Here is a 24,731-nt window from a genome sequence, read left to right as displayed (position 1 = left end):
AGTATTAGTGGTCCTTTTGACGCAGAAATTACTCTTGAGAGACGAGTCACATCGACAAATTATAATTAGAAAGGTCTGAAAGAGACTGACCACCACCAACATTCCCATATTTAACAAAAGAAAAACACGTCCTGATGCTATATGTTCATATTTATTTGTAGTAACCAAAAGTGCATAGATCAAGCCCTTTCTCATAGAGCGGTTTCATTAGAACAGTGTACATAGACAGAATTTACATGCCCTGAAATCCACACCACCACCTTAATTGATCTACCCAGAAATCATTAGTCCAGCCAATTACACCAACTTACTTTTGTACAGAACTGAAGAGACATTTTTTTTTTACATCCTCTCTTTGGTGTTTTTCTGGAGCTGTGCATTCTGTACAGAACTGTAAAGGTGCCACCAACAAAGTGCTACCGTTTGTAGATTTGCCTTTAAGCGTAACCTAAAAGGCAATCTCACTCTTCACAAATATTCCCAAAATTCCTAAATACCCAATTTTTTCTTATTATAGTTTTATTTTGAAAGATTACATTGTTTTTAGATTTTCATCACTGACATTTGACAGCTACCCATACCATTTGACCAGCTGTTTAAGTATAGCTACATAATGATTCCTGAGCAAAAAAACTCTGTTAAGAATGGCATTCAAGTGACTATGCTAGCAATTGCTCTACTGATTTTTATACATAAAGGGTAAATAGATTGTCAAAGTCTTCAGGGTGGAGAGGTCTGCTTTAGATCAGCCACCTCTCTGTGGTCAACAGATCCCAGACCACGACAACATCCACACAGCCATGACGTCAACAGTGATAAGAGCCAAGTAAAAACTGGAATACACCCATTTCATTATTTCCTCTTGCACAAAAGCTTTACTTAAGAAGTGGTTTTAAGCAACCTTAAATCATTTCAATTACATCTGTGTTTAGAATGACTCAATGCAGAGTCAAGGCTCGTTCTCCTCCATGGACCAATGACATCATGTCTGTGAAGTCATCATAGCTTTGGAATGTATTGGCTACCACAGGACAAGAAACATTATCCTCTTCACCTCAGTCTACTCACAAATAACCCAAGTCTTTTGACGACACCCAATTTCTAGGTAACCTTTCTTCTAGATCACAATTCATATTCGGGCTGATCTAGGGCAAATGTCATTATATAGGCCTATATGTCATTTTAACAACTTGTTAAATACCTAATAATGCTTTATAATAAAAAATATAATAAGAAGTAAAAAAAAATTGAAGACAGAGATATATAAATCTGGGAAACTTTAGACTCCAACAATTCAGCATTTTCACCACTAAGGCAACTTTCCCTTTTTGCTTCCTCTTTTGAAATGTAACGCGTTGTAGAAACACCTTGTTATCCAAGTGTCTGTGTAGATCAGCCCCCCCTCATTGGACTAAAGAATCTGGAATCTGAAGCACTGACAGATGATTAAGGAAACGAACAAGTTATATTAGTCACAGTAACTGATCAGGTGGAAGCTGGATTATAAAATCAAATCTTTTGCGGTGGAAAAACCTCTAGTCCACAGGAGGTGCTGGTGGCTCTCTGCCATGATTCTAAATGAGGAGAAAAAATTCCATCCAGTGACTACAGGAATTACAATTCAAGGATTAATGTAAATTAACAGTGGTGAGTTGCTAAACCTTCTGATTACTGTTATTTCACCATACTGATCATTCATACACTACTGATCAAACGTTTGGAATAATTAAATAAAGATTTTTTGTTTTTGAAAGAATTCTCTTGTGTTGACCAAGGCTGCATTTATTTGACTGAAATACAATAAAACAGTACTATTGTGAAATATTATTCAAGTTTTATTTTAATATATTTAAAAATGTCATTCACTCAAATGTCATTCTCAGCAGCTATTACTCCAGTCTTCAGTATCACATGATCCTTCAGAAATCATTCTAATATGCAGAATTGGTCCTCAAGTAATATTTTTATTATCAATCAACCTTGAAAACTGTTTTTGCTGCTTAAAATACCATTTAAGTTTGGGGTAAGTAAGAAATATATACTTTTATTCAGCAAGAACACATTAAATCCATCAAAAGTGACAGTAAAGACATTTATAATGTTACAAAACATTTGTTTTCCAAATACGTGCTGTTCTTTTCAATTTTCTATTCATCAAAGAATCTCAGGGGGGAAAAAATGCATCATGATCGCCACAGAAATATTAAGCAGCAAAAACATTTTCAACATTGATAATAATAAGAACTATTAATTAAATTGTAATAATACGTCACTATTAATGTTTATCTGTATTTTTAATCAAATAAACAGCTTTGTAGAGCATAGAAACTTATTTAAAAAAAAAAAAGTAGTTATTCCAAACTTTTGACCACTAATGTAAGTGATAACTCACACAGTTTGACCATCATTATGAGTGAGTTTATCTGTCTGGACTTACACCATGGGGGCCGGAGGGCTTGCTGCTGGCTGGAGGGCCTCTTAAGCTGGCTGGGCGGAGCAAGAAGAGCATGAGAGCTAGAACTAGCCATCCCATAATAATCATGGGTAGAATGATGTCCCCTTCTACAGAGGAGTTGGGGCCTGGCACTGCACACACAAGACTCAAATGTTAGAAAATATAACAGAATACGTGCTATAGTGTGATATGCAAATATGATTTTGTTTTGGACACACAGACTTACTCTCCTGAAGGCACTCTGTGTCTGTACAGTAGGACTGCGACTGTCTCAGCTTGGAAATGAATCAAAGAAAATATTTTATCAAAAAGGCTAATTAAAAAAAAACATACTCTATGACAACATTGTTTGTGGCCGTGGGCTTCTACATTACATTAATTCATAAAGCATTTATTGATATCAAATTTAATTTGAAACAATCGTGATTTATATATAACAAAAGTACCCCCCCCCCAAAAAAAAACTAATAATAATAATAAAAAAATTATACCTTTCATTACAAATGCTTGTTCAAAAAATACTTCAGATAGCTGAATCAAATGTTATTCCTTGGCTGGTCTAAGTTAACCAAAGAAGCACTAGCGCCATCTACTGGCTATTTATTTAAACGACAAAAGCAGAATTATTCAACACCTATAGCGTAATTTTTAAAAGATAAAGTAACCACATAAAGATATGTCGTTACATAGTCCACTACAGCTCTTAAAAACTACAATTGGAACATACAAGCCCTGTCAGACTGGCACACATCCAAATCAAATTAATTTATTGAAATTAAATGGATTTCTACACAATTACAAAAACATTTTGGCAATTATTTATTAGTACCATAGCTTCATTAGCCAGTGTGAATTTCTCTCTATTTTTATAATAGAGATAAATTTTTCTCTCTATTATAAAAAACCCTGACATTACTATTCCATAGCTATAGAATCACAATAAATATACACAATAATGTTATTTGGATAAAACTAAGTAAATGGCGGTTTAATTAAAGTCAAAATTTAGTTCAAGGTTGTTTACAATATTCAAATTATGATACTTCTGTTTTGTGTTCCTTTATAAGTGCACATGAGATCAAAAATATGAAGACTGCTACTCTAAAAGGAGAGAAAACCAATATAAGAACAGGGTCCATCTAAATCACATTCATTCACATTTCTTTCATACAGATCAGTAGATCAAGAAGTAAAAATAAAATTCAAAAGATCAATTTCTATTTGCACATCTGGAGTAAGCAAATGCAAGTTATATTATATTATATTTGAAATGCTGATCTGGAAAACAGAGAGAAAAGGAGATGAAGAATTCACCAGGCTGATGAGTCTTCTCATGGCATGTTCATGAGAGCAGATGCACTCACAGGGGTCAAAACCTCCCTCTGCCATCCTCTCCTGAATAAGACAAACATTCCAAAAATGTATTAAAAAAAATACAAACTCTAATAATATTCAATATTCAATAATATTTTAAACACACAGAGACTCAAAAACTGAATGGGTGTGGTGAATTATAATGGCTTCACACATGAAGGTTGTCAGCATGACTCACGTTTGAAATCCAAATAAATCCAAAGCTGTGGTAGGCTTCTTTAAATAGGCTGCCAATGTTGTAAAGTTAACAATCTAGACCAAAAACGGTATGATGACTGCTTCTCCTCTCCCAAGCTTCATCTAATGCATTGGGGGTTTTCTTTTAATTCGTTAAAGTTTATGTGGATAAAAATCTGTTTGAGCAGGCTACTTGATAAACCTTGCAATGAACTGTAAATAAATAAAGTGTCCAAGCACCAAATTGTAAATGGATTTATTTGATCTTGTTTCAGCCTCATACTGACCCAAGTCACGAAGAATTGACGATTTAATGACAAATACGTTGGAGTAAAAATTGCTTTCCAAGTTTTAATTTATATGAAATATTGAAAGATATTATATTGAAAATTCCCATATGCGAATTACACAGTTAAAAATTAACATGAGTAAAAATGTAATTATTGCATTAATATGTTTAAGTGAGATGCTGTGATGGTTGTCAATTGCTTCAGGTAAGCTAATGGGTGCGCGCTCTGAACTGCACGCTCCCGTTAAATCAACTTCTCGCGAATGAAGTGAGTGTAGCCTAGGCTACTCATTAATTCCTAAATCGAATACTATAGTACAAATTTGCATTCCTAAACATGTTTGTTTGCCACAGCAATTAGGTCCAACATCATCTAGACATAGTAGCCTAATGCTTTCAAAACTGGACTGTTTTGTTCCGTGTGTTTTAATAACTGAAAGCATTTGGCATTTAAGGCATGACTGCATCTTGGAAACTGTAAACAAATAAAAGGAAAACCAAAATCAGGTTTGCTGGAACAAGGAAGCTTACTCACAACAGTACATTACCACACAAATAAATAGTGCGAACGCTTGTTGGCTACGTTTTTTCTTAACTTGGTACGGTTTTGTTTGCTTCCTCTTCGACTCAACCGGCTGACTCCAAAAACATATCTATTTGAACACTAAAAACTTCTAAATGCACGCATTAACGCACAAAATGTATATTAAGTAATAATCTATACAATAAACAAGAATAAAAAGTAATGTTTTCCCATCGTGAGATGCCGAAAATATTCTTGCTTAAAGCAATTTGCAGTGTTATTTGGGATATTAGCGTCTTCAGTGTTTATTTATTCAGTAAAGCGGTGTAAATGTTTTAGCCTAATAGAGACAGCATTTAAAAAAAACAAACAAACAAAATAATAATAATACATAATAAGATTTTCACCCAAGTGCAAAACAAAGCAGATTTGGATAGATTTGCATAAACCAGATGTCTTACCGATGACTTCGACAACTCACTCGAAGATTTTTAAAACCATTCGCTTCAAACCAGGAGGACCGAAATGTGAATGTTGACCCCTGAGAGTCTCCGCTCGCACAGGCCAAATCCAGTGCAAATACTCCCTTGTGTACACTAGTGTTTGGCAATGGGCCCCAGCTCCGGCTGATGTTCCGTCTGTGTTTTGATAAGGATCGGGAAGCAAAAACTAGGAATGTTACTACGGCGAAGGCTCGGTTCATGAATGGTAAATAGCTCGCGCTGACGTTGATTTGTATCTGTCCTGAGGCGTCCAATTGCGCAGCCTAATTATTATTCATGAGGTAAGTCTTCATCGCGTCAACGTTCTACATTTCAGCCAATCAGCAAGGCGGACTGGACGAACATAACACCTCATATATTAATATACAGAAGGGAAGCCTTTGCCATAGTAGGATTCGTACATTGATGTGGTGGAATTAACAGATGAGAGCCACGTCCCTACATGACGCGAAATGTCGCATGTTTAGGTAAACACTGAAATGGCGTTACATTACTCACCGTTCGCAAAGCGTACCATCTATTCATTGGATATCGGCATTTTGCTGGCTGAGTGTAAATAATGAAATGTATATTTGCAGTGCACATCACTGCTAGTCACAGGAGTGCGTCTGTGTGAATGGAGTGTGCATGTGTGCTGCTCTTAGACTAAGAAAATGCAAGCTCATCGTGGGCACACTCAGCCCCATCTAAACTGCAAAGGGTCGTGCACATAGAAATGAACAGTACATTTGGAAAACACTTTGAAAAATAATGGAGGCTACACTAACGTGAAATGAAGACTCAGTCATCTCAATAGCCTAATCAGTCTTACCAGAATTTAGGACAAAATTATTGAAATCATGTTGTATTACAGTGAAAACCCGCCAATAATCATTGTGTATGTAGTGTTAGTGATAGCAAGACTGTTAACTGTAAATAGCCTATTTATGTGCATAATTTCTGAATTTGTGGTCCTATTCCCCCAACCATATAAGGCAATGGTGACATCAGAAATACTTGTAATTCTGCTTTGCTGCAAATACATAATTGTGTTAGAAACAATAGCTTGCAAACTTTCACTGAATCAATACAGAATATAATAAGTGACACATTATATACTGTATATTTTAAATGTTTTTAAATATTTTAAGTGTTGAATTATTATTTTTTTTTTTTTTACAGTTTAGCAATTATATTACTGTCTATTATTGTAATATTGTTTATGCATTTTTAATCTACATTTATAGTAGTATTATTAGTGAATGCCTTCACTTGAAATATTAAATGTGCTTTATTTTACAGAGGCCACTTTATGGAAGCCACATAGATAAGATCACATAACTGAATACTGCAAAAATATTGAAAATGAATCATGGCTGATTGCAAATAAAGCATTTCTATGGAACTGCATTCTCTGGACGGGAAATCAGAAATTGTGTATGTCCTAAATGCATCTAACATCCCAAAGAAAACTTTACATTTTGTAAAAACTGAAAGTAAACTTAGTTCTTGTGAGTTATTTGTGACTTGCTAAATGGGCTTGGATTATGAAAAATTCATATAAAATTTTCCCTTTAAATTCAAATTAAAACTCTATTGGTATACAGTGGATCGTGTAATGGCATAACTACTTGAAAGTAATTTTGTAGAGTGAATTTGCACTTCTGCTATTTACTTTAATGTCACCCCAACACTTAAGAACAACAAATGACATGTCTTATAATATTGATGTGTGTTTTTTTATTATTATTATTATTTGAAAAGAGAAACATACATGTGACATGACATGCAACTATTAATGTGCATTACACCATTGCAGCTTACTTGTTACTTAGAGAATCCCTATTTACGTGTGTCCATTGTGTATGAGTGTATCTTGGTGCGTGAGTGGATGATTAAGTGAGAGAGTAAATAATAGAGCAATAGAGAGAATGACCTATAAAATTATAGACTAGTTTTATAGGTTCATATGCCTGCACTCCAGACAGTTTTGGAAGGCTGCTTTTTTCTTTTTATTTTCTTTCTTTTTTTTTTTTTTTACCAAGACAAGTTTGTTTTTTTTAGACTGAGATTTATTGTATAATGGTTTCTGGAAACTACTATACAACTCTCCCTCTTGTAATGCATTGTTTGACAGTCCAAATCCATGATGAATATGAATTCTTCTAAAATTAAACCTTTTAAATCAGTAATTTCACAATGAGCTTAATCTCTCAAAATGCAGCATGTTTGGCAGCAATTTATATAAAAAGCATTAAGAGTAATACTGGCCTTTGGATGCCAATTAATAATAATTCTTAAGAAACATTTAGGTTGTAGATACAATCCAGTGTCTTATTACCATTCTAAGGTTTTATTATAAAGGGGCAATAACAGTATTCTTCATATCACCCGTTAAAACATTCACAAATATAAACATGATGTGCTTTTTAGGCAAAGTATAATGAATAGGTATGATTCATTTAAAGATAAGTTACAGGGCCTCAAAAGATCAATACATTATTCATGTCAAGTGAAGATTCTTCTTGAATATATATATATATATATTTAATCATGTTGATTTTGGATATCAAAATAAAATCCATTATAGACACAGGGAAGACACATTTATATGGTTACAGCCAGAGTATAAAATATAAAAATATAATCCATTATGCACACTACTGTTTAAGCATTTGGGGTTGGTAAGAAACATTTTTTTATATTATTGAAAGTTTTTATGGTCACCAAGCTATACTGTTTTATTTGATCTAAAACACAACAAAAATAAAAATACCATGAAATAAAAATACAATTTGTATCTATTTTAATAGATTTTAAAATGTAGGCTAATTGATTTCTGTGATGACAAAACGAAATGTTCAGCAGCCATTACTCCAGTCTTCAGTGTCACGTGAGTCTTCTGAAATCTAATAATATGCTTCAGAAATTCTAATTTGCTATTTGGGTGCTCAATAAACAGTGCTTACTACTATTACTTACTTATCAGTGCTGAAGACAATATTGTTGTTGAAACCGTGAACCCCCCCACCCTCCTCATATATTTTGTTTGCGGTCACTTTTCAATTTAATGAATTCTTGCAGAATAAAAATAGTCATTTCAAGTAAATAAATAAATAAACCCAACGTTTTTAATGGTAGTGTAATTAAACAGATAATTGTACATCGCGGGTTACGTTCAAAAAGTTTAATTTATATTTGTGCCTATTTACTATTGACTTGTTAATTACAAATATTATAGGCCTAACATCTTATCAAAAACAGTGCAGGGGTGAGGATGGACACTTGGACAGATTTGGACGTGGGAGTGAAACATATGTATCCAAGCGGCAGAAGCACGATATCATGTGACAGCACCACGCCATATGTGACTGATACTAGATCTGGATGCATTCTGGATCTGTCAAGAGCTCTGCTTTTCTGCTGCGTAATATCACCACCTGCTTCAACAAAGAGGACAAACGCAGTGTTCTAGTGTAGTGTTTGAGTTTTCCAGACTCTCATTGTGCTCGCCAGTGTTTGTACTGGAGTTCAGTGAACTGTTTTAGGAGAGAGAGAGCGAGAGAGAGAGAGAGGGGTGTGAAAGTGAAGCACTATCAGTCTTTGCGGACTGGAGGCTCAAAAACAGCGGAAGAGAGAAAGAGAGAGAGAGAGTGATAGAGAGAGGAATCAATCAGCCATGGCAAATATCGCTGTGCAGAGGATCAAGCGAGAGTTCAAAGAAGTGCTGAAAAGCGAAGAGGTTTGCAAAACGTTACTTTACTCTATTTTCCTCCCCGTTAAGAGCAAACAAAAGGACTTTTGGGAAAAGCATCCAGAAGCCAGTGAGCTAGCTTAGCCTGCTAAGCTAATGTTAGCATGAACTGTCATATGATGGCCTTTAGTTACGGAAGTCTTACATCTGACAAATGTGTTTCCTTTGATATTTTAAGGTGAAAGCCTTGACCGAATTGTGAAAACCATTTAAGGACATGTCAAAGTACCACTAGATTCTTGACTGCACACGGCGTTCTTTAACCATGAAGCTAACTTGCTATTTGACATAGTTAGCCTGCTAGCTGCTTCACTAACCCTTCTTTAGTGTGTTATAATATTAGCACTCGTGTTTGTCGCCTATTAACGTATTCTTCTTTATTTAAAATACTTTTTCTACTGGTCGTGTCCATACATGTTTGCTGTGTTTGTGTCAGTTAGCAGGACTGCTGGACTGTTTAGGTAACGTTAGTTTTCAGTAGTGCAGCACCATGGTTGTTTCAAAATCCATTGAGGTGCCTACCTAGACAGCATTTTTGGGAACCACAGGCACCTTTCATGCTGTCTGCCTAGGCTGCTCATTGTTTTGAAACAGTCCCACGACTTAATTGGTCACTTCTTTGTTCTGGGCAGCTGAAGTAAAGAAACAACCTTGTTTGACTAAAGGCTTGTTTCTGCCATTTTGTCCTGATCCCACTTATATTAAACGCACAAAGGTTAACTGGGTTAATAATCCTTTTTCTATTTTTGTTCTACTTTATAACAGACAAGTAAAAATCAAATAAAAGTAGATCTGGTGGATGAAAACTTCACAGAGTTAAAGGGAGAAATAGCAGGACCACCAGACACACCGTATGAAGGTAGCGAGGCTATTTTCATCAGTCTTCTCTATTGCTGAAATGATGTTTGGAGATGCATGAATGTTGTGGTTAAGATTATAATTTACAAGCTTTTTTTCACCATAGGGGGCAGATACCAGCTAGAAATCAAGATACCCGAGACATATCCTTTTAACCCACCCAAGGTAATCCTTTATTTGATTTTTTTGTAATATTAGTGATTGCAGTTAATATTTAAGGTAAAATTAATCTGATGTGTTTGTACGTTAATCAGGATTTTCAATAGCAGACTTGATATTATCTATCAGGAATTGATTAGGTTTTTAATAGTGGGTCTTGCATTTCTTAATGGAGCCAGGTGATCAAAGACACACAACCATGTTCACGTAATAATAAATATCAAAAACAAAGAACTCACCCACTTGCTAAAGGGAGGAGAATTGTTCAATTCCCCTGCTGGATTAAACACATTTTTATTAAATAAAGTACAACTTGAATTCTGTCCCAGTGGATATATGAACAGGAGCAGGATCTCATTTGGTTACAATTAAGTGATTTTACTGACCTGATTAAAGGCTGTGATAAACTACACAACTTTTGCCCAGATTTTAAGGTGAAAATCAGAACCAGTCTGCAGATTTTGGCCAGTCGGAGTTGACAGATTTCACAGACGATTGTGTAGTAGTGTATGATGGACACAGACTTCAGACTATGATTCCATCTATTTGCGAGATATCAAACATATTTGATATTTTGAAATATTATAAAAACACATTGTTTCTGTTTGTCATGTCTACTTCATTTGTAACGTGAATTTGAATTTTTGTTTGTAACAACTTGAACGTCTATTAGTGTGTGATTCGCAGTTCTTTAGTGTATGAGGGACAGATTCTTTCCATTACCCTTTACAAAAGTTGGCAAGTTTATGATGACTAGTGTTTTAAAGTCTGCTCAGTTGTGTAGTGTATTCCATCCTGAACTGGACCAACACTTGACTTGATTAACAAAGCAGTGAAGATCTATTTTATGTGTCTAACATTACCTGAAAATACCTGCATGTGCTAAATTTGAGTGTAAACATAGAGATAACAACAGAAACTTGTAATAAAAAATTAAACAATCATAAATTACTGAAGTTTTTAAATTTTACTTGAAGACATGAAGACCGTGTGTAGAAAATAAAACTGCACAGAAAAATTTCAGATGAATTTAATTTTTATTTACTAATGAAAAGATTAAAGACTAAAGGGGGGGAAATGTCATATCAGGGTAATAATTCAAGCTTATTTGTTTTGTTTTATGCAAGAGTTTTTTTTTTTTTTTGCAAGTATGATCAATTATGATTTAATGTTGACTTGATTTGAAAGATCATAGGACTATGAAGTTATGTTTTTTTCCTACATGCTTTTCAGGTGCGGTTTATTACTAAGATCTGGCATCCCAATATAAGTTCAGTTACTGGGGCAATATGTTTGGACATTTTAAAAGACCAGTGGTGAGTGCTTATAATTGATGATCATAGTTAACTGTCATCAAGCATATAATGTGTTTGATACGGTTTTATTTATTTCCCCAATTACTGTTGTACTTTCTCGTTCCTGTTCCCTGTTCTATACTCTTTCTTCATCTCCTCTGTATTCTGTCTTCACTTCCTGTGCACAGGGCTGCTGCTATGACTCTGCGAACAGTTCTGCTCTCACTACAGGCTCTGTTAGCTGCAGCAGAGCCAGATGATCCTCAAGACGCTGTGGTAGCCAATCAGGTACACATGTGTGTCTGAATGAGAACGTACAATAACAAAGCATTGCAAACCTTTCAACTACATTACTGTTGTTGTTTTTTGCAGTATAAGCAGAATCCAGAAATGTTCAAACAAACCGCTCGTCTCTGGTCTCACGTTTACGCTGGTGCTCCCGTGTCCAGTCCCGAGTACACACGCAAAATAGACAAACTTTGTGCAATGGGCTTTGACAAAGTAAGTACTGAAAGTGGACAGCTGCTAGTGTGGTTAAAAATTCAGATGCAGCAGGGGTTTGCAACCTTAGGGACGTGTGGCACTATTGGCACTATTTTTCTTTTTGTAAAGGGTCCCTCTTGATTCGGTTTTTGAGGTGTACTAGAATAGGTTTTTATGCTTGATTTGAAAAAAGAAACAAACAAACAAATATTATTTTTGATAATTACCAGTATAATTAGGGATGCATCGATCCAGTACTGGCATTTTCTGCCGGATCGGATATTGGTGAGACAAGACCAATCCAAATCCGATATTGTGCGTATACTATTGTGTTATTGAAAATCCCCATGAAAGGCACAAAAACATTATAAAGCACCATAAAGTTTTCGTGCACTATATTTCAAGTGTTCTGAAGCTGTTCCATAGTTCAATGTGAGGTACAGATTAATATTTAAGTGGTTAAATTCAAGTTGATGTAAACTCTTCTCTCCACTGCAGCTGTCTGTCATCCATTCAGCATTTAAGCTGCGTGTCGCGTTCGATTACTACAGTCAAAATGATGATATATATATAATATTTTACATTATTGAAGCAACTCTCTTCCAAGTCTGCTCTCCGTACTTCCTTTTTTGATAAAACCCTCCTTCTTAAAGGTGCTCTGATTGGTTAGCTGGTCCAGTGTGTTGTGATTGGCGAACTGCTTAGAGATTGTTCCAGAAATGTCACACCCTTACCATAACCGCGAGTTTCTATCTGCTCCGGTGTAAATATTAACTATGGCATCAATTTTACCATTCTAATTCGAGCCCGTTTCAGACTCTCCAGGTTCTGCACAATCCTCTTGTTCATAAACATTCCCAATCACAAATAATTGGGTTTTGGAACAGGGTTTGGAAACAGTAATATCTATGCATTTTTTATGCCTAAGTCCTCTCTATGAACAACTCAAAAACAAAAACTTCAGACATTTTAAAGCGATTTTTGAAAAAGAAAAAACTATAGGACGTGGACCATCAGTTTGTTGATTGAAAGTGAGTGTGCATTCAATTGCCAGGTTTTCTTTTGTTCATTTGCAAATAACTTGAAAATCTAAATCAAATGTTACTTTAGTAATTGTCTTTTTGTTTACAAACCAACATGTTTTTGTTCAGGGGTAATCACATATGTCTGCCAGCCACAGTGCTACTTGCCAAAAAGTACCAACAGTTAAGTTATCACCACATGACATCAAAGGAGTAAACTACTAAACCTATTTAAAGTATAAACAATACAATAACCAATCCTAAACCTTTGAATGGGAGTATAAAAATATGCAGAATACTGTTTAGTAGGCACTGTTGAAAGGATAATGAAAATTTGTGGAGTAGCACTTTATGCTATATTGAATGAGCAGAAATGTTCTGTTGTGTCAGGATGGCTGTCATTTAACGTTTTCAGTGTGATATTTAGTCAAATTAGTGAACTGTTAGCCTCATCTAAGAGGTAATTCAGCAGATTTACTGTTGCTTACAAATGTTACATTCTGTCTTTGTCTCTCTCAAACAGAATGCAGTAATAGTAGCCTTGTCCTCAAAATCATGGGATGTGGAGACAGCGACAGAGCTGCTACTAAGCAACTGATCATCCAGTTCTCTTCATCAGGCCATGTTTTCCTCAAACCCCTCCTGCATCATGACCCATTCGCTCCACATGCACACATGCATCACCCGTCTCGGTTTGTGTTCAGAATGAATGTTTGGGTAAGAGACAGCAGTTGAGACAGCGAGACCTCGGAGTCGTCTTCTCTCTCTCTTAGCAAATGTTCACATCCCTTGTCTTTGTCTTTTTTTCTTCCCAACATTTTTACTGTTTTTGCCTTGCTACAATCATTTTCCCTCTTAAATTTAGGCTGTCACTTCCCTTTTAAAGAAACCCAGAAAAGACAAAGCCTCTATCACTGTCATTTCATGCGAAAAGAAACACCCACTTGCATCTGTAAGACGATGTTAGTACATGTAAATTGGTATATTTAAGGTTGTGTACATTTAAAAGGCAAAATAGCAGTAATATTTTTTTTTTTTCAATCTGTACACCATAAAAACATGTTTTGGGATATGCTTATTTGAATGGGATATTTAGCATATAAAAACTAAAATCTTGAGATTATTAATACCCCTTCTATTTGACGATCTCTTACAATGAACAAATGTGTGATTTTATTTGCTCATTTGATTCTTTTAATGTTTCTTTTGGTTTTCTTTGCACTTATTTGTCTGTATAGTAGTTGATATGGCCAGATGACATGGTGTTATGTGAGTGCAGACACAGTTTCAGACTTACTGGGTGAAGTGTTATATATATATATTTTTTTTAAATGAAAGGAAGATTGCCCTTTTTCATTTTCCCTCTCTTTGAAAAGGGGGACGATGCAGGATTGGTGGTCACAAACCCTTTTTGTTTTCAAGGCAGCTGTGGGGTTTGCAACTTGATAACGGACAGATATACCATGAGTTGCCTCGTTTTTTTTTTTTTTTTTTGAAGAATGTATTGTATGAAACAACTTGCATTTAAGTGTAAACATTTTGTACATGTAGAGATGAGAAAGTGAAGACGAGTTTCTGTTCTCTTAAAATGATTGGCTTTTTTTGTAGAACACTCAGTTTGGCATCAAAGTATGTTGATGTGGAGGTTTAAAAGGGTTTCTGAGAGTGAGGTGGGGTGCGTTTCTTAGCATACCAAAATTGTATTCCGATTTCCACCACAAGCTGGATATAATTTCATATTTTGCACTTAACTGATGTTGCAAGCATGAATCAAACAGCTAGAGTTTTCTAGTCAACAAAGATGCTTCAAAGCAAACGGGCCAAGAGCAAGTACTGCCACACAATGCTTTGTGAACCTGTTTTTACCTAGTGTTCTGTTCTTTTCTTACAGGGGTGAATTGTTAAGTTTCTTTTCTCCCTTTGCTATGTGCTTCGATTTGCTAGCATTCCCATATAACATCTGTTTTCAAAATGCCCCCATTTCACAGCTAGTTGCTTTCACACACCTCCTTTCTCATGTACATACAGCCAAGTTTTTTTTGGTGGGGAGGGGATAAAGTACTGTTCATCTCTAGAATGCACCATCGATGGCTGGATTTATATTTTGTATGAAAATCAAAAATGAAACAAAAAACAAAAAGACTGTCTTCCTGTAGTGATCACCTTGTTCAATATTGCACGAAGAAGTGAATTAAAGGACAAAAACTTCCGTCAAAAGGAGAAATGCAGGTCATGGGCTCTGGCTTTAGTCACTTTAAGCTCCTTTACAAAACAAGACAGAAAAAAAAAAACCTACTCGAGCCGTACAAGCATGGTTATTTATTGTGAAACTGTCATTCTTTTGAATTAAAAAAAAAAGTGAAAAAAAAAATAATTAACTTGTGTTATCTGTGAATCTCTGCTCTGCGCTTGTTAGGACATCTACATCAGTAGGTGTCAAATTTAAGTGAACTGAAGTGTTTGAAATGCATATATCTTAAGAATTTAAATGTTAAAAATAGCTATGAACGTGGGGAAAAATGAAACTGAACAGCTTTTTCTATTTAAATGTGAAGCAATTTGAACACTGAATTTTGAACATGTTTCTAAATATTTAGTATCGATTTTAACACAAACTTCAACGTAGCAACGACAAGGTGTCCCTTGCAACAGTATGAGGAATTCATTCTCATACACCCAACAGAATAAATAGCAGCATTATTAATCATACAGTCTTGTAGTCTTTGCACTTTAAATTTATAGAGTTCAACTAAATGAATACAAGACATGAGCCTCAATAAATCCTTGCAATCAAAGAAATCTGAGGACAGTATTTGGATTTAATAGAGGATTAAAAGAGGAGAGGGAGATAAAACAGTAAAAAAATCTTTCCAGGTATTTAATAAGCAACCTTAGAGCAGATTAAAACTTTTTTTTTTCTTTCTTTCAAATGTTTGTTTTTAAAAATGGCTCTGGACAGAGAAGCAGAGAGCAAAGTGAACAATTTCAACACAAAACAAAACCGAAAATAAAACAAATGAAGAGAAACAGGTCTGTGTTTCTACATACAAGTTTGAACATCTGAATCTAAAGAATTCATTCCTCATTCGTCTGAGGTGTGGGGTAATGACAGTTCAGGTTTGCGAAGAGCATTTGATGTCTTAAGTGGATGCGTCTCTTCGTAGGGTCACTCAATCCTTTACTGCCTGACCGTCCTTGTCTTCACACATCGACGCTTTACCTGAAACCAGAAAAATTTATAAAATCAATCAATCTACATTGCAGCAGAGAATGGCATTACGGTGAAAATTACATTTAAAATATTAAAATGGAAAACCGTTCCGTTAACGGTTCCCAGTTGGTAACATGTTTTAGTCTGTTCCTGACAATAAGCTCACATACAACATAAGACTTGAAAATATATAAAGAAATTTAGTGCTGTCAAAATTAGAGCATTAACCCAGCTGATTAATTTTTCCAGTTTAACGGCGTTAAAATACGCAATTAACGCAGGGGCAGAGCTAGGGTTGGTCATCCCACTCACAACTGCTGCTTCTGTCTCTTATTTCTTGACAAGATTTGCATTTATTTAGACACAGAATGTCTTTACATCTACATCAAATAGGAGACTTTTCAGAAGCGTACTCCAACTTCGCCTCAGCGCCAGGTGCTAGTCAAATAAGGGCGGAAACGGTACAAGGTGATGAGGCAGCTTCAGTAGAAAACAGGGAACTGCTGTCAGGTCATATGTCAGTAAGAATGAATCTTCCTGTCCTGTCCTGTCAGCCGTTCTACTGCACTCGTAGCACGTGCTCTGCAATTGCACGCACTGTAGCCTGTATCATTCCATATTAAAGCATGAAAGAAACCGTGAGCATGCAGCGTCGTTATGTTGTCGAAAATACGATGCGTGTCAGATCCGCATCATGTTCAGCTGCTCTTAAAGTAATAGCAGCCAAAAAATCTAATAACCAGCTGCTGTGATGTCTGTTCAAATAACAAAATAAAGTTGTAGAATTTGTATCAGTGATGCTTACCTTCAGTCATAAAAAAGATGCCACTAAACAAATATTAAAAAATAAATCTTTGTTTCTACGTTAATTTGAAGATTGCATGCATAAAAATATATTTAAAAACTTTAAATGTTAGGTAGGATTAATTGCGATTAATTTCAGAAAATAATGTGCGATTGATTTTTTAATTTCGATTGACAGCACTAAAAGAAATACAAAAGTCATACTACTTTTATGGGCGTTACTGTTTTATGGAAAACAAGCCTATACATATTTAAAATTCTCTCCTAATATAACAAAAAACAAAAGCATAGAGTTTGGATCAATAAAAGGGTAAGTAAATTACACCTAAATTCATTTTTAGGTGAACTATTCCTCTTAGCTACTAGCTACAACAAAATTAAACTGCTTAGGAGCTCAAGGTTACAGCGTGACCTCACTGCTAAATGACTCACTGACAGCCCGCCCTGCTCTGCTGCATAGGTGGATTCTTTCTGTTTGGGGCCTGCTGCACCCCTGAACTGCTTGCGAATGGCTTCTTCCTGCTGCTCCTGTAGCTGTGTGAGTGAGAGTACATACTCTGGGCTGGACTCAAATTCTCTCTCTGTCTCCCCTTCACTTCCATATGTCTTCTGAGATGCTTGCTGATCTCGCTGCGCTACCCTCACTGATCTTAGACAAAAGAAACACCTGCCTCAAATTCACATAAAAGACTTCAATAACAGCTGAAAATGACAAAGTTACAATGTTCCATTAAATAACGATTCCCATCGATGCAAATTAAATGCAAATGTGTCATTCTCTGAAAAAGATTTGCATGCAAGAATAAGTGAAATGCACTCTGGCCGTTGATATGCTCAATGAAAAACTTTCTTGACAAATAGGAGTGGGTTTATAATTTATAGGGCCACAAACAAAGTTCTTCTCCGTCCATTCCAATTCACATACATTAACAAAAATAAAGTAGTTAACTTGGTGAAAACCCCATAAACATCTCCTTGAATGGCAAAATGGGGGAAAAAAAAGAAAAGCATGATACAGGAGTACACCATTTTAAATTTTGGGGTTGGTTGGACTGTTGTTTTTAAAGGAATACTGTAAGGCTGCATTTATTTATACTCAAAATATAATAAAACTATAAAAACGTAAAATATTGAAATTTAAAATGGCTGTTTTCTATTTTCATTCATTCAGAAATATTTCTATTTAAGAAAGACTTCTTATGTTTAAAATAATATTAAAAAGAAATAGTGTGTAAAATTATAAATTCTTTCAGTTCAAAAGAACAGCATTCATTTTTTTGTTCTTTTTTTGTAACAAATGTAAAAGTCTTGCTGAATGAAAGTATTAAGTTCTTTCAAAAAACTTTTAGCGAGCCCAGACTTTTAAATGGTTGTGTATGACAAAGCACAGTTAAAATTATATATTATAATTAAAAACATAATTTTGTTATATACAAAAAATAATAATTATGCTAATAACTATAATTATATACAGTGTTGGGTGTAACACGTTACTAAAACGAATATTATCTGATTATGTAATCCGTGTGAAACTAAAGCGAGGTACAGTCTTTCCCGTATCTGACAGCTTGAAGTATCTACTTTTAAATTGAACGAATTCAAATCGAAAACGAATATTCCTGATTATGTAATCCTTATGAAACTAAAGAGAGGTACAGTCTTTGCCGTATCCGAGCTCATTATATGCAGTCACCTGCGCGCAAACACCCTCATCTAACGCGATCTGACACGGCTTTATTCAGCAGAGAAGATCATTTATGTAATTTATTCTTACCTTACCTACATTAGTCAACGTGTTATTTTTACATAAACCTGTACAGATTTTACTAGTTGGGCTTTTCCTGAACAGCTTGCCAAACTGAAATGTATTGTTTAACTTTTCTTAAGCTTTTTTGTTATTCAGATATTTTGTTATTCAGGAGTATTTCTATTTGTTAACCAAAAAAGGTTAAATTTTTTATAAAAAAATGTTTAAGTATTACAGTTGTTTTAAAGCTAGAAGGCTAAACTATTCTGTTTAACTCAAATTGAAAGAATAAAGAGTTTGATTTCTATTAAGGTTTATAAGGATTTTAAGATGTAGCCTAATTAGCGATTTGAATAATTAAGTTACTTATTGAGTAACTAAGTTACTTTTCAGTAATTAGTAAAGTAATTTAAACAATATTGATGATGTAATTAGTAATAGTAATTAATTACTTTTTGAAAGTAACTTACCCAACACTGATTATATACTACTTCTAAACAATCATTTTTCTTAGCATGGCTGGAGAAAAGAAACCAAGGCCACACTTTCCATTTTATAGCACATCACTCCTCTACCTCTGCCACCAAAGCTGTTATTTTTTGCACTCTTGGTACCAAAAACATCACCCAACAATTAAATATTACAGGTTTTAAGTTTTTTCAGCATACTGGAAAACAAATCACAGAAAAAATATTTCAGAATTGGTGTGAAGGCATTCGTAGAAATGTCATATGCAGGCATACTGGTAATTTGGATAGTCTAGAGACAGATTTATTTCCAATAAAACCACAACTGACTTATATAATACTATGCATACAATACAAAAAAAGTCATTCAGTTGCACTCAGTTACCTTTGCAGGTCAATCTGTCTCTGTGGCGCTGCTCTTTTCGGTTCTGCTTCTTTCTGCTGTTTTGGTGGCTTGCCACTGATTGAATCAGCTGAGGCTGCGGTGGCAGGATCCTGGGCAGGTGCTGCTCTCTTCCGGCCCCGTCCGGCCCCTCCTCCTGTCGTAGCTCCAGCCTCTTTATCTGGTGTGGCAACGCCTGCAGCATTTTTAGGGGGTCGACCGCGTCGTGGTTTATTGGCAGGGGGCTGTGACCCTGCTGAGGGGTTTGAAGACACGCTGTTCTCTGTGCCGTCACTCGCAGGAGCAGCACGCTTCTTCCCGCTGGGCTGAGCGGTCTCCTCCTAAAAGAAAGTAAAAAAAAAAAAAACATAAGGGATGATAGAAGTGTGAACATGTAGCATTTTTAGCAGGGCTTAAAATAAAAACAAATCGGTTCACTCCAAGCACAATCAGTATTTTAACGTTTCTGTTTAAGCGTTCCTTCTGTATTATTACCATTCTGAAACCGGTTTGAGTAGAAAAAAAAATACCGGTTAATGTTTTATTTGCCACTACTACTACAGTACAGCCCTTGCTTCACAAAAAAAAAGAAAAAAAAAAAGAGAAAGAGGAAAAAAAAAACACGTAGGAAGTCCTAGTCTGGTATCTTGCATCTAGTCATATCCAATACAGCATCATCTTTTATATTATAATGTTTTATTTTATTAAAACAATTAATTTTAGTTGCCTTCTCTCCACAACAAATCCTCTAAAGTTAACAGTTATATGAATGTCAAGCAAAAATGCAAACAAGTAAGTTGCCTGTATGTCTGCAACCCTAGTTATACACATGTATAAATATTTATATCTGTAACAGACTTAAGCAGAAGACTTTGCTAAACTAACACAATACAATCAGACGAAGCAGTTAGCTAACACGACATTTAAAAGGTACTATTGTTTAAAAACCTGTAATATTGAGTTAATACATATTAAAAACACAAACCAACACACGGAATGGCACAGAACTATTTAAATTGAGCAGTGTATCTTTTTATGTTTCTTTAATTAAATTTTATTTAGATAATGAACAGGCTGGCATGTCAAGTTAGCAAAAAAAATGTGCGCACGTGAGGTGCCAGCGTGATCACTGGCATTGTTTTCCCTTCTAAGAGAGGAAACTGTTACTCCATAATTTATGGTCATACAGATAGAAACGAGACGAGACATCATTTGAAACTGTAAAGCTTTTGCAAAATGACGAAAACAAGCTGAATTTCTGCAGTCTCTGTTTTCTTTCCATGAACTATGGAGCGCGTCAAAATTGACCGAAACTCAACAATTTTTTTCTTTCATTTAGTTGATCTGTTAATGATTTAAGTCAAATCTATTTAGCATATAGGCCTAGATATTCCTTTTTTATGTATATAGTTGTATTCTGTTTTCTACGCTCACAGAAGCACTGCAGGTGCGTGATGTGACCTTGTGTGAATCCATCTTCTACACTATCCTGGTAAATTACACAGGCATTGCCATTGCTGAGCACAGGCATTTCACTCGGATGAATCAACATCACATTTGCATTGGCTGTACTATTTTGTTTGTTCTAATTTGTGATTGGTTGATTGCAAAATTAAAATACTAAACAGAACAATACAATTTTATTAATGGGTTAATGGCCATTTTAAATAAGCGTTTCAGTACAGAACTACTACATTTTATTTAGTTTCCGTTTTTGGTTAAGCTCCTGTCAAAATGTAGTTCATTTCCGGCTTTTGTTTTCTTTCTTTGAACCGGTTCAGAGCCCTGGTTTTTAGTGTTTACATGAGATATATCTTACCTTCTTTACAACTCCTGCTTTTGTGATTACAGGGTTCTCTTCATTCTCCCTCGCTCCTGTTTCTGAGGCCTCAGAACTCACATCCCTTTATGATAGAGAATAATCAAATTGTAAATTCTTGATAAAGAACCTCTTGCAGTATAGTTTAATCAACACTGGATAAATGCCACATCACAGTGAATAAAAAGTAAATAAATTCTGATAAGCACAAACCTGCTCTTATTTGTTGCAGGTGAGCTGGGTTGAGAGTTGGTGCTTGCGTTGCTTACTGTGTCAGAGGTGGGGGTTTTAATGTACGGTCGGCGAGCTGTTACCGTTAAAGGTTTGTTCACTGCCCCCAGCACGCCTGTCTGCTTTGGTGGTTGCTTTGGTGGAAATATATGAAAAAGTAATGCATCAGTAATGTAACGCAGTCAAAGCATTCATTTGTTAGTTACTGGTTAATTGCATCTTTTCAACAAAAAGAATGTTGATACGTCATCGATCCCTGTGTGCAAAACTTTTTTTTGTCTACTAAGCCTAAAATATACTTACTTGGAGATTATAATGTTCTAATCTTTTAATGTACTTTTTTTTTTTTCATTAATTACTTATTTTTGTTTAACTGTTCATAAGTTTGGGGTAGGTAAGATCTCACTCTTATGCTTACTATGGCTGTATTTAATCAAAAATATTAATCAAGAACAGTAATACTGTGAAATATTGCAATTTAAAATAATGTAATTTATTTCTGGCACAGCCGAATTTTCAGTGTCACATGATCCTTTAGAAATCATTTTAATATGCCAATTTGATCCTTGAGAAACATTTTTAATGATCAATGTTGAAAACAGTTTTTGCGGAAACCATGACATTCTATTTTTGAATAGTTCTATTTGCATTAAATTGATCAAAAGTGACAGTAAGGGCTTTTATATTGTTATAAAGGATTTCAAATAAATACCGTTCTTACTGACCCAAAACTTTTGAACAATAGTGTCTATTTATGTGTTTTATTTTTATATATTTTTAAATAATACATTTGTTATATTTATTTGGAACTGGCTTTCCATTACAAACTGTACAACCTTTTAATTGCATAAAATATAGAGCACCTAAATTGATAAAATCTTTCTTACATAACCTACAACTTACTGTACTCATCACTTCTAGAAATTCATCAGGGTATTACTCTCATACAGTTGCAAATGTGACAAAACCTACCTGGATTTTTCCCGTCTGCAGAACTATTTTGGCTTCTGGTGACAAATATTCCTTATCATTGATAAAATCCTGTAGATAGGGAGACAGACAGAATGAGTTTCATAGTAAGGTCACATGTAAAGTGTCACTGCAGTTAGAGTGGTTGTTACCTTATCAGGTGGGGTAAAGAACTTGCTAGGCAGCACAGGATCTTTTGGGGAGTCCAGATGACATGAAGTGCTCTTGTTTGCGATCACAAATAACGCCACATCACACACAATGTAAAGTTTCTGTAAATACATGAGAACAAGTGTAAAAACCACTGGGATTCAGAAATACAAACATTATGCAGGGCAGGTTAATGGCGACAAACCTCATTTGCCTTTGGGTCATCTGGGGCCTGAGCATCTTTTGTTTGTTTGATGTTCTCTACCATCTTCCTCAGGAACGAGTGACTGTTATTCTCATTCTTTGTCATCAGCACCTCCAGCATGAACCACAAGCACCTGAAAAAAACCAAAAACCCATCTGAATTCAATCTAAAACATACATCCTATGAGAACATTAGTGTCTGTGTCAACTCACTATGAGCAGAAATAAAAAGAGAAGTGCAGTGCAAAAGTGTGTGAACATGTTTAAAACTCGTACTCTTTGACGTCTCTGAGCTGCTCCAAATCTTGTGGTTTGGTAAGGTCTGGATCATGAGCTAGAAGATGGATCATGTATGGCACTACATATTCTGGCAGGAGAGAGAGCAGCTTTTCTGAAAATCAAACATAGGATATTTAGGTCTTGGCCATTCAAGCAATTCCTCAGTATGGCATGTGAGATACCAAAAACCATAAACTGTATCTACCATGGGCCATGGGATTCTGTTTGATGTACTCTCTGCGGACACTGATGTTCTTGAGCAGGCACTGTCGGGCATGAGCACGGCGCTCTTTCACTGGGTCTTTAGCGCACAATGCAAACACAGCCATGTACTCCAGTGGCAACAACAGCTTCACCAGAGCAACATGCAACTTCTGAGCAAAGATCTGGCGCACTTGATAACACTCATCCTATAAAGAGAGGGAAAAGGAAAAACATGAAAATGTGTGAAGTTGTGGCTAATATACGTTTTTGTAGCATGTTCTTATATGTCCACTGTGTCATTTGATGTTTCTTGTTACAAAACAGTGTTAATAAGCTATTTTTTGCTCCTAAAATTCTAAGATTTTTATATAGAAATGAATGACTTGGTAGAACAAACTACATTTGGATTTATATATTTGCCAACTGCAAGTGTCACTGTATTTAAGGGGTGCATTTTATATTTACATTTCATTGACCATGGCAACTCAAGATCTTGGTATTACTAGCACTATCATCTACAAGGAAAATCCTTAGAGATGCACAATATATTAGTACCATTCAGTTAACATATATTTTTCAGCTTCGGTCGATATTGGATAATTAATTGTAATGCTTATTTCCCTTATTTTTATCTTAACATTTATTTTACCTTAGTTTCTACATTTTGATTAAGCGAGCATTAGATGACAGGAAAGATCTTTAAAGCAGCACTATGCAACTTTTTCTGTGTTCAAAATTTGCAAAATGTATATAATGAGCAAGTACATCATGAATTCATCTTCCAAACCGCGTTTTTGACTTCTTGTAAGTGTACCGTAGTGATTCGGGATAAGTGCTTATATTTGGACTATTGTAGCCTGGTCGGGTCGTCACTGCTGCGGAGTATACCGTCGTGAATCGCCATAGACATAAACTGGTTAGAATGTTCTTCCGTGGGATGTGTGCAGTTCTGTTTATTAACCGCTAGAGAGCCAAAAGTTACATAGTGCTGCTTTATAAACACTTAAATGTAATACTTAGCAAATTTTCCTTTTTTATACTATACTCATAATCTTGTTATTCCTAAATTCACTTGTATCATTTAAAATGATTGGTTTTAGTTTACAGGTTTTAGTTTTATTTAGACAAAACAGTACAGAATTTTAAAGTCAGCCATTATCTAAAAAATAGTAATTAAATTTTGTGTTTCATACGTGTCCAAGTAGTCTTGTGCTGAACTCACATTAATGACGAGTCCACAGAGCTGGAACTGTTCTGGAGTGATGATGTCATGGTAACAGGGCTCTTGTGCCAGTTTCATGATGGCGCTCCCCGCTGCAAGCCTCAGCCGAGACATGTCAGACTTGCTGTGTCCACAAACACGCGTGTTAGGGGCCTATTAGCCATATTAGGG

General features: G+C 35.3%; 3 protein-coding genes across 9 annotated transcripts in view; 1 reads left to right on the top strand and 2 right to left on the bottom strand.

The window, feature by feature from the left end:
- Window positions 1-132: 132 nt before the first annotated feature.
- On the bottom strand, window positions 133-5,559 carry smim14 (small integral membrane protein 14). Of its 2 annotated transcripts, XM_058769594.1 has the most exons (6): window positions 5,280-5,559; window positions 3,770-3,850; window positions 2,682-2,730; window positions 2,438-2,586; window positions 1,534-1,574; window positions 133-1,435 (listed from the first exon to the last, which is right to left on the bottom strand). In XM_058769594.1, the coding sequence occupies exons 2-5, from the start codon at window positions 3,842-3,844 to the stop codon at window positions 1,536-1,538; spliced, it is 312 nt and encodes a 103-aa protein (XP_058625577.1). In that variant the 5' UTR covers window positions 3,845-3,850; window positions 5,280-5,559; the 3' UTR covers window positions 133-1,435; window positions 1,534-1,535. The 2 variants fall into 2 exon arrangements, with proteins under 2 accessions (XP_058625577.1, XP_058625567.1); XM_058769584.1 differs by having other exon boundaries at window positions 133-1,574; window positions 5,280-5,553.
- A 3,080-nt stretch (window positions 5,560-8,639) lies between these two features.
- ube2kb (ubiquitin-conjugating enzyme E2Kb (UBC1 homolog, yeast)) lies at window positions 8,640-15,241 on the top strand. Of its 3 annotated transcripts, XM_058771146.1 has the most exons (8): window positions 8,645-9,042; window positions 9,820-9,913; window positions 10,019-10,077; window positions 11,305-11,387; window positions 11,555-11,654; window positions 11,739-11,867; window positions 13,001-13,054; window positions 13,395-15,241. In XM_058771146.1, the coding sequence occupies exons 1-7, from the start codon at window positions 8,980-8,982 to the stop codon at window positions 13,004-13,006; spliced, it is 534 nt and encodes a 177-aa protein (XP_058627129.1). In that variant the 5' UTR covers window positions 8,645-8,979; the 3' UTR covers window positions 13,007-13,054; window positions 13,395-15,241. The 3 variants fall into 3 exon arrangements, with proteins under 3 accessions (XP_058627139.1, XP_058627129.1, XP_058627121.1); XM_058771138.1 differs by lacking the exon at window positions 13,001-13,054 and having other exon boundaries at window positions 8,651-9,042; XM_058771156.1 differs by lacking the exons at window positions 11,739-11,867; window positions 13,001-13,054 and having other exon boundaries at window positions 8,640-9,042.
- Window positions 15,242-15,672: 431 nt separating this feature from the next.
- pds5a (PDS5 cohesin associated factor A) overlaps window positions 15,673-24,731 on the bottom strand; it is a 34,137-nt gene continuing 25,078 nt past the window's right edge. For 3 of the 4 annotated variants that reach the window (XM_058771102.1, XM_058771112.1, XM_058771120.1), the window contains exons 24-34: window positions 24,561-24,684; window positions 23,340-23,544; window positions 23,132-23,246; window positions 22,857-22,989; window positions 22,654-22,773; window positions 22,505-22,573; window positions 21,515-21,666; window positions 21,302-21,386; window positions 19,486-19,823; window positions 17,319-17,535; window positions 15,673-16,091 (exon numbers count right to left, since the gene is read on the bottom strand). In XM_058771102.1, coding sequence (XP_058627085.1) covers window positions 16,050-16,091; window positions 17,319-17,535; window positions 19,486-19,823; window positions 21,302-21,386; window positions 21,515-21,666; window positions 22,505-22,573; window positions 22,654-22,773; window positions 22,857-22,989; window positions 23,132-23,246; window positions 23,340-23,544; window positions 24,561-24,684 — 1,600 coding nt within the window. In that variant the 3' untranslated portion in view covers window positions 15,673-16,049. The remainder of the gene's footprint in view (window positions 16,092-17,318; window positions 17,536-19,485; window positions 19,824-21,301; window positions 21,387-21,514; window positions 21,667-22,504; window positions 22,574-22,653; window positions 22,774-22,856; window positions 22,990-23,131; window positions 23,247-23,339; window positions 23,545-24,560; window positions 24,685-24,731) is intronic. The other variant, XM_058771126.1, reaches the window with a different exon arrangement.

Source organism: Onychostoma macrolepis, chromosome 01 (genome assembly GCF_012432095.1).
Source record: "Onychostoma macrolepis isolate SWU-2019 chromosome 01, ASM1243209v1, whole genome shotgun sequence".
NCBI lineage: Eukaryota > Metazoa > Chordata > Actinopteri > Cypriniformes > Cyprinidae > Onychostoma > Onychostoma macrolepis.
The sequence above is the reverse complement of the archived record's forward strand: the minus strand, read 5'-3'. Positions and strand labels throughout refer to the sequence as shown.

Coding starts and splice junctions, on each gene's coding strand:
- smim14 (XM_058769594.1), bottom strand. CDS start 3,844: ATGGCAGAGGGAGGTTTTGACCCCTGTGAGTGCATCTGCTCTCATGAA. Junction 2,587..2,681: donor CACAGAGTGCCTTCAGGAGA/GTAAGTCTGTGT, acceptor TTGTGTGTGCAG/TGCCAGGCCCCAACTCCTCT. Junction 1,575..2,437: donor AGCCCTCCGGCCCCCATGGT/GTAAGTCCAGAC, acceptor CTCCTCATTTAG/AATCATGGCAGAGAGCCACC.
- ube2kb (XM_058771138.1), top strand. CDS start 8,980: ATGGCAAATATCGCTGTGCAGAGGATCAAGCGAGAGTTCAAAGAAGTG. Junction 10,078..11,304: donor ATCCTTTTAACCCACCCAAG/GTAATCCTTTAT, acceptor CATGCTTTTCAG/GTGCGGTTTATTACTAAGAT. Junction 11,868..13,394: donor GTGCAATGGGCTTTGACAAA/GTAAGTACTGAA, acceptor TCTCTCAAACAG/AATGCAGTAATAGTAGCCTT.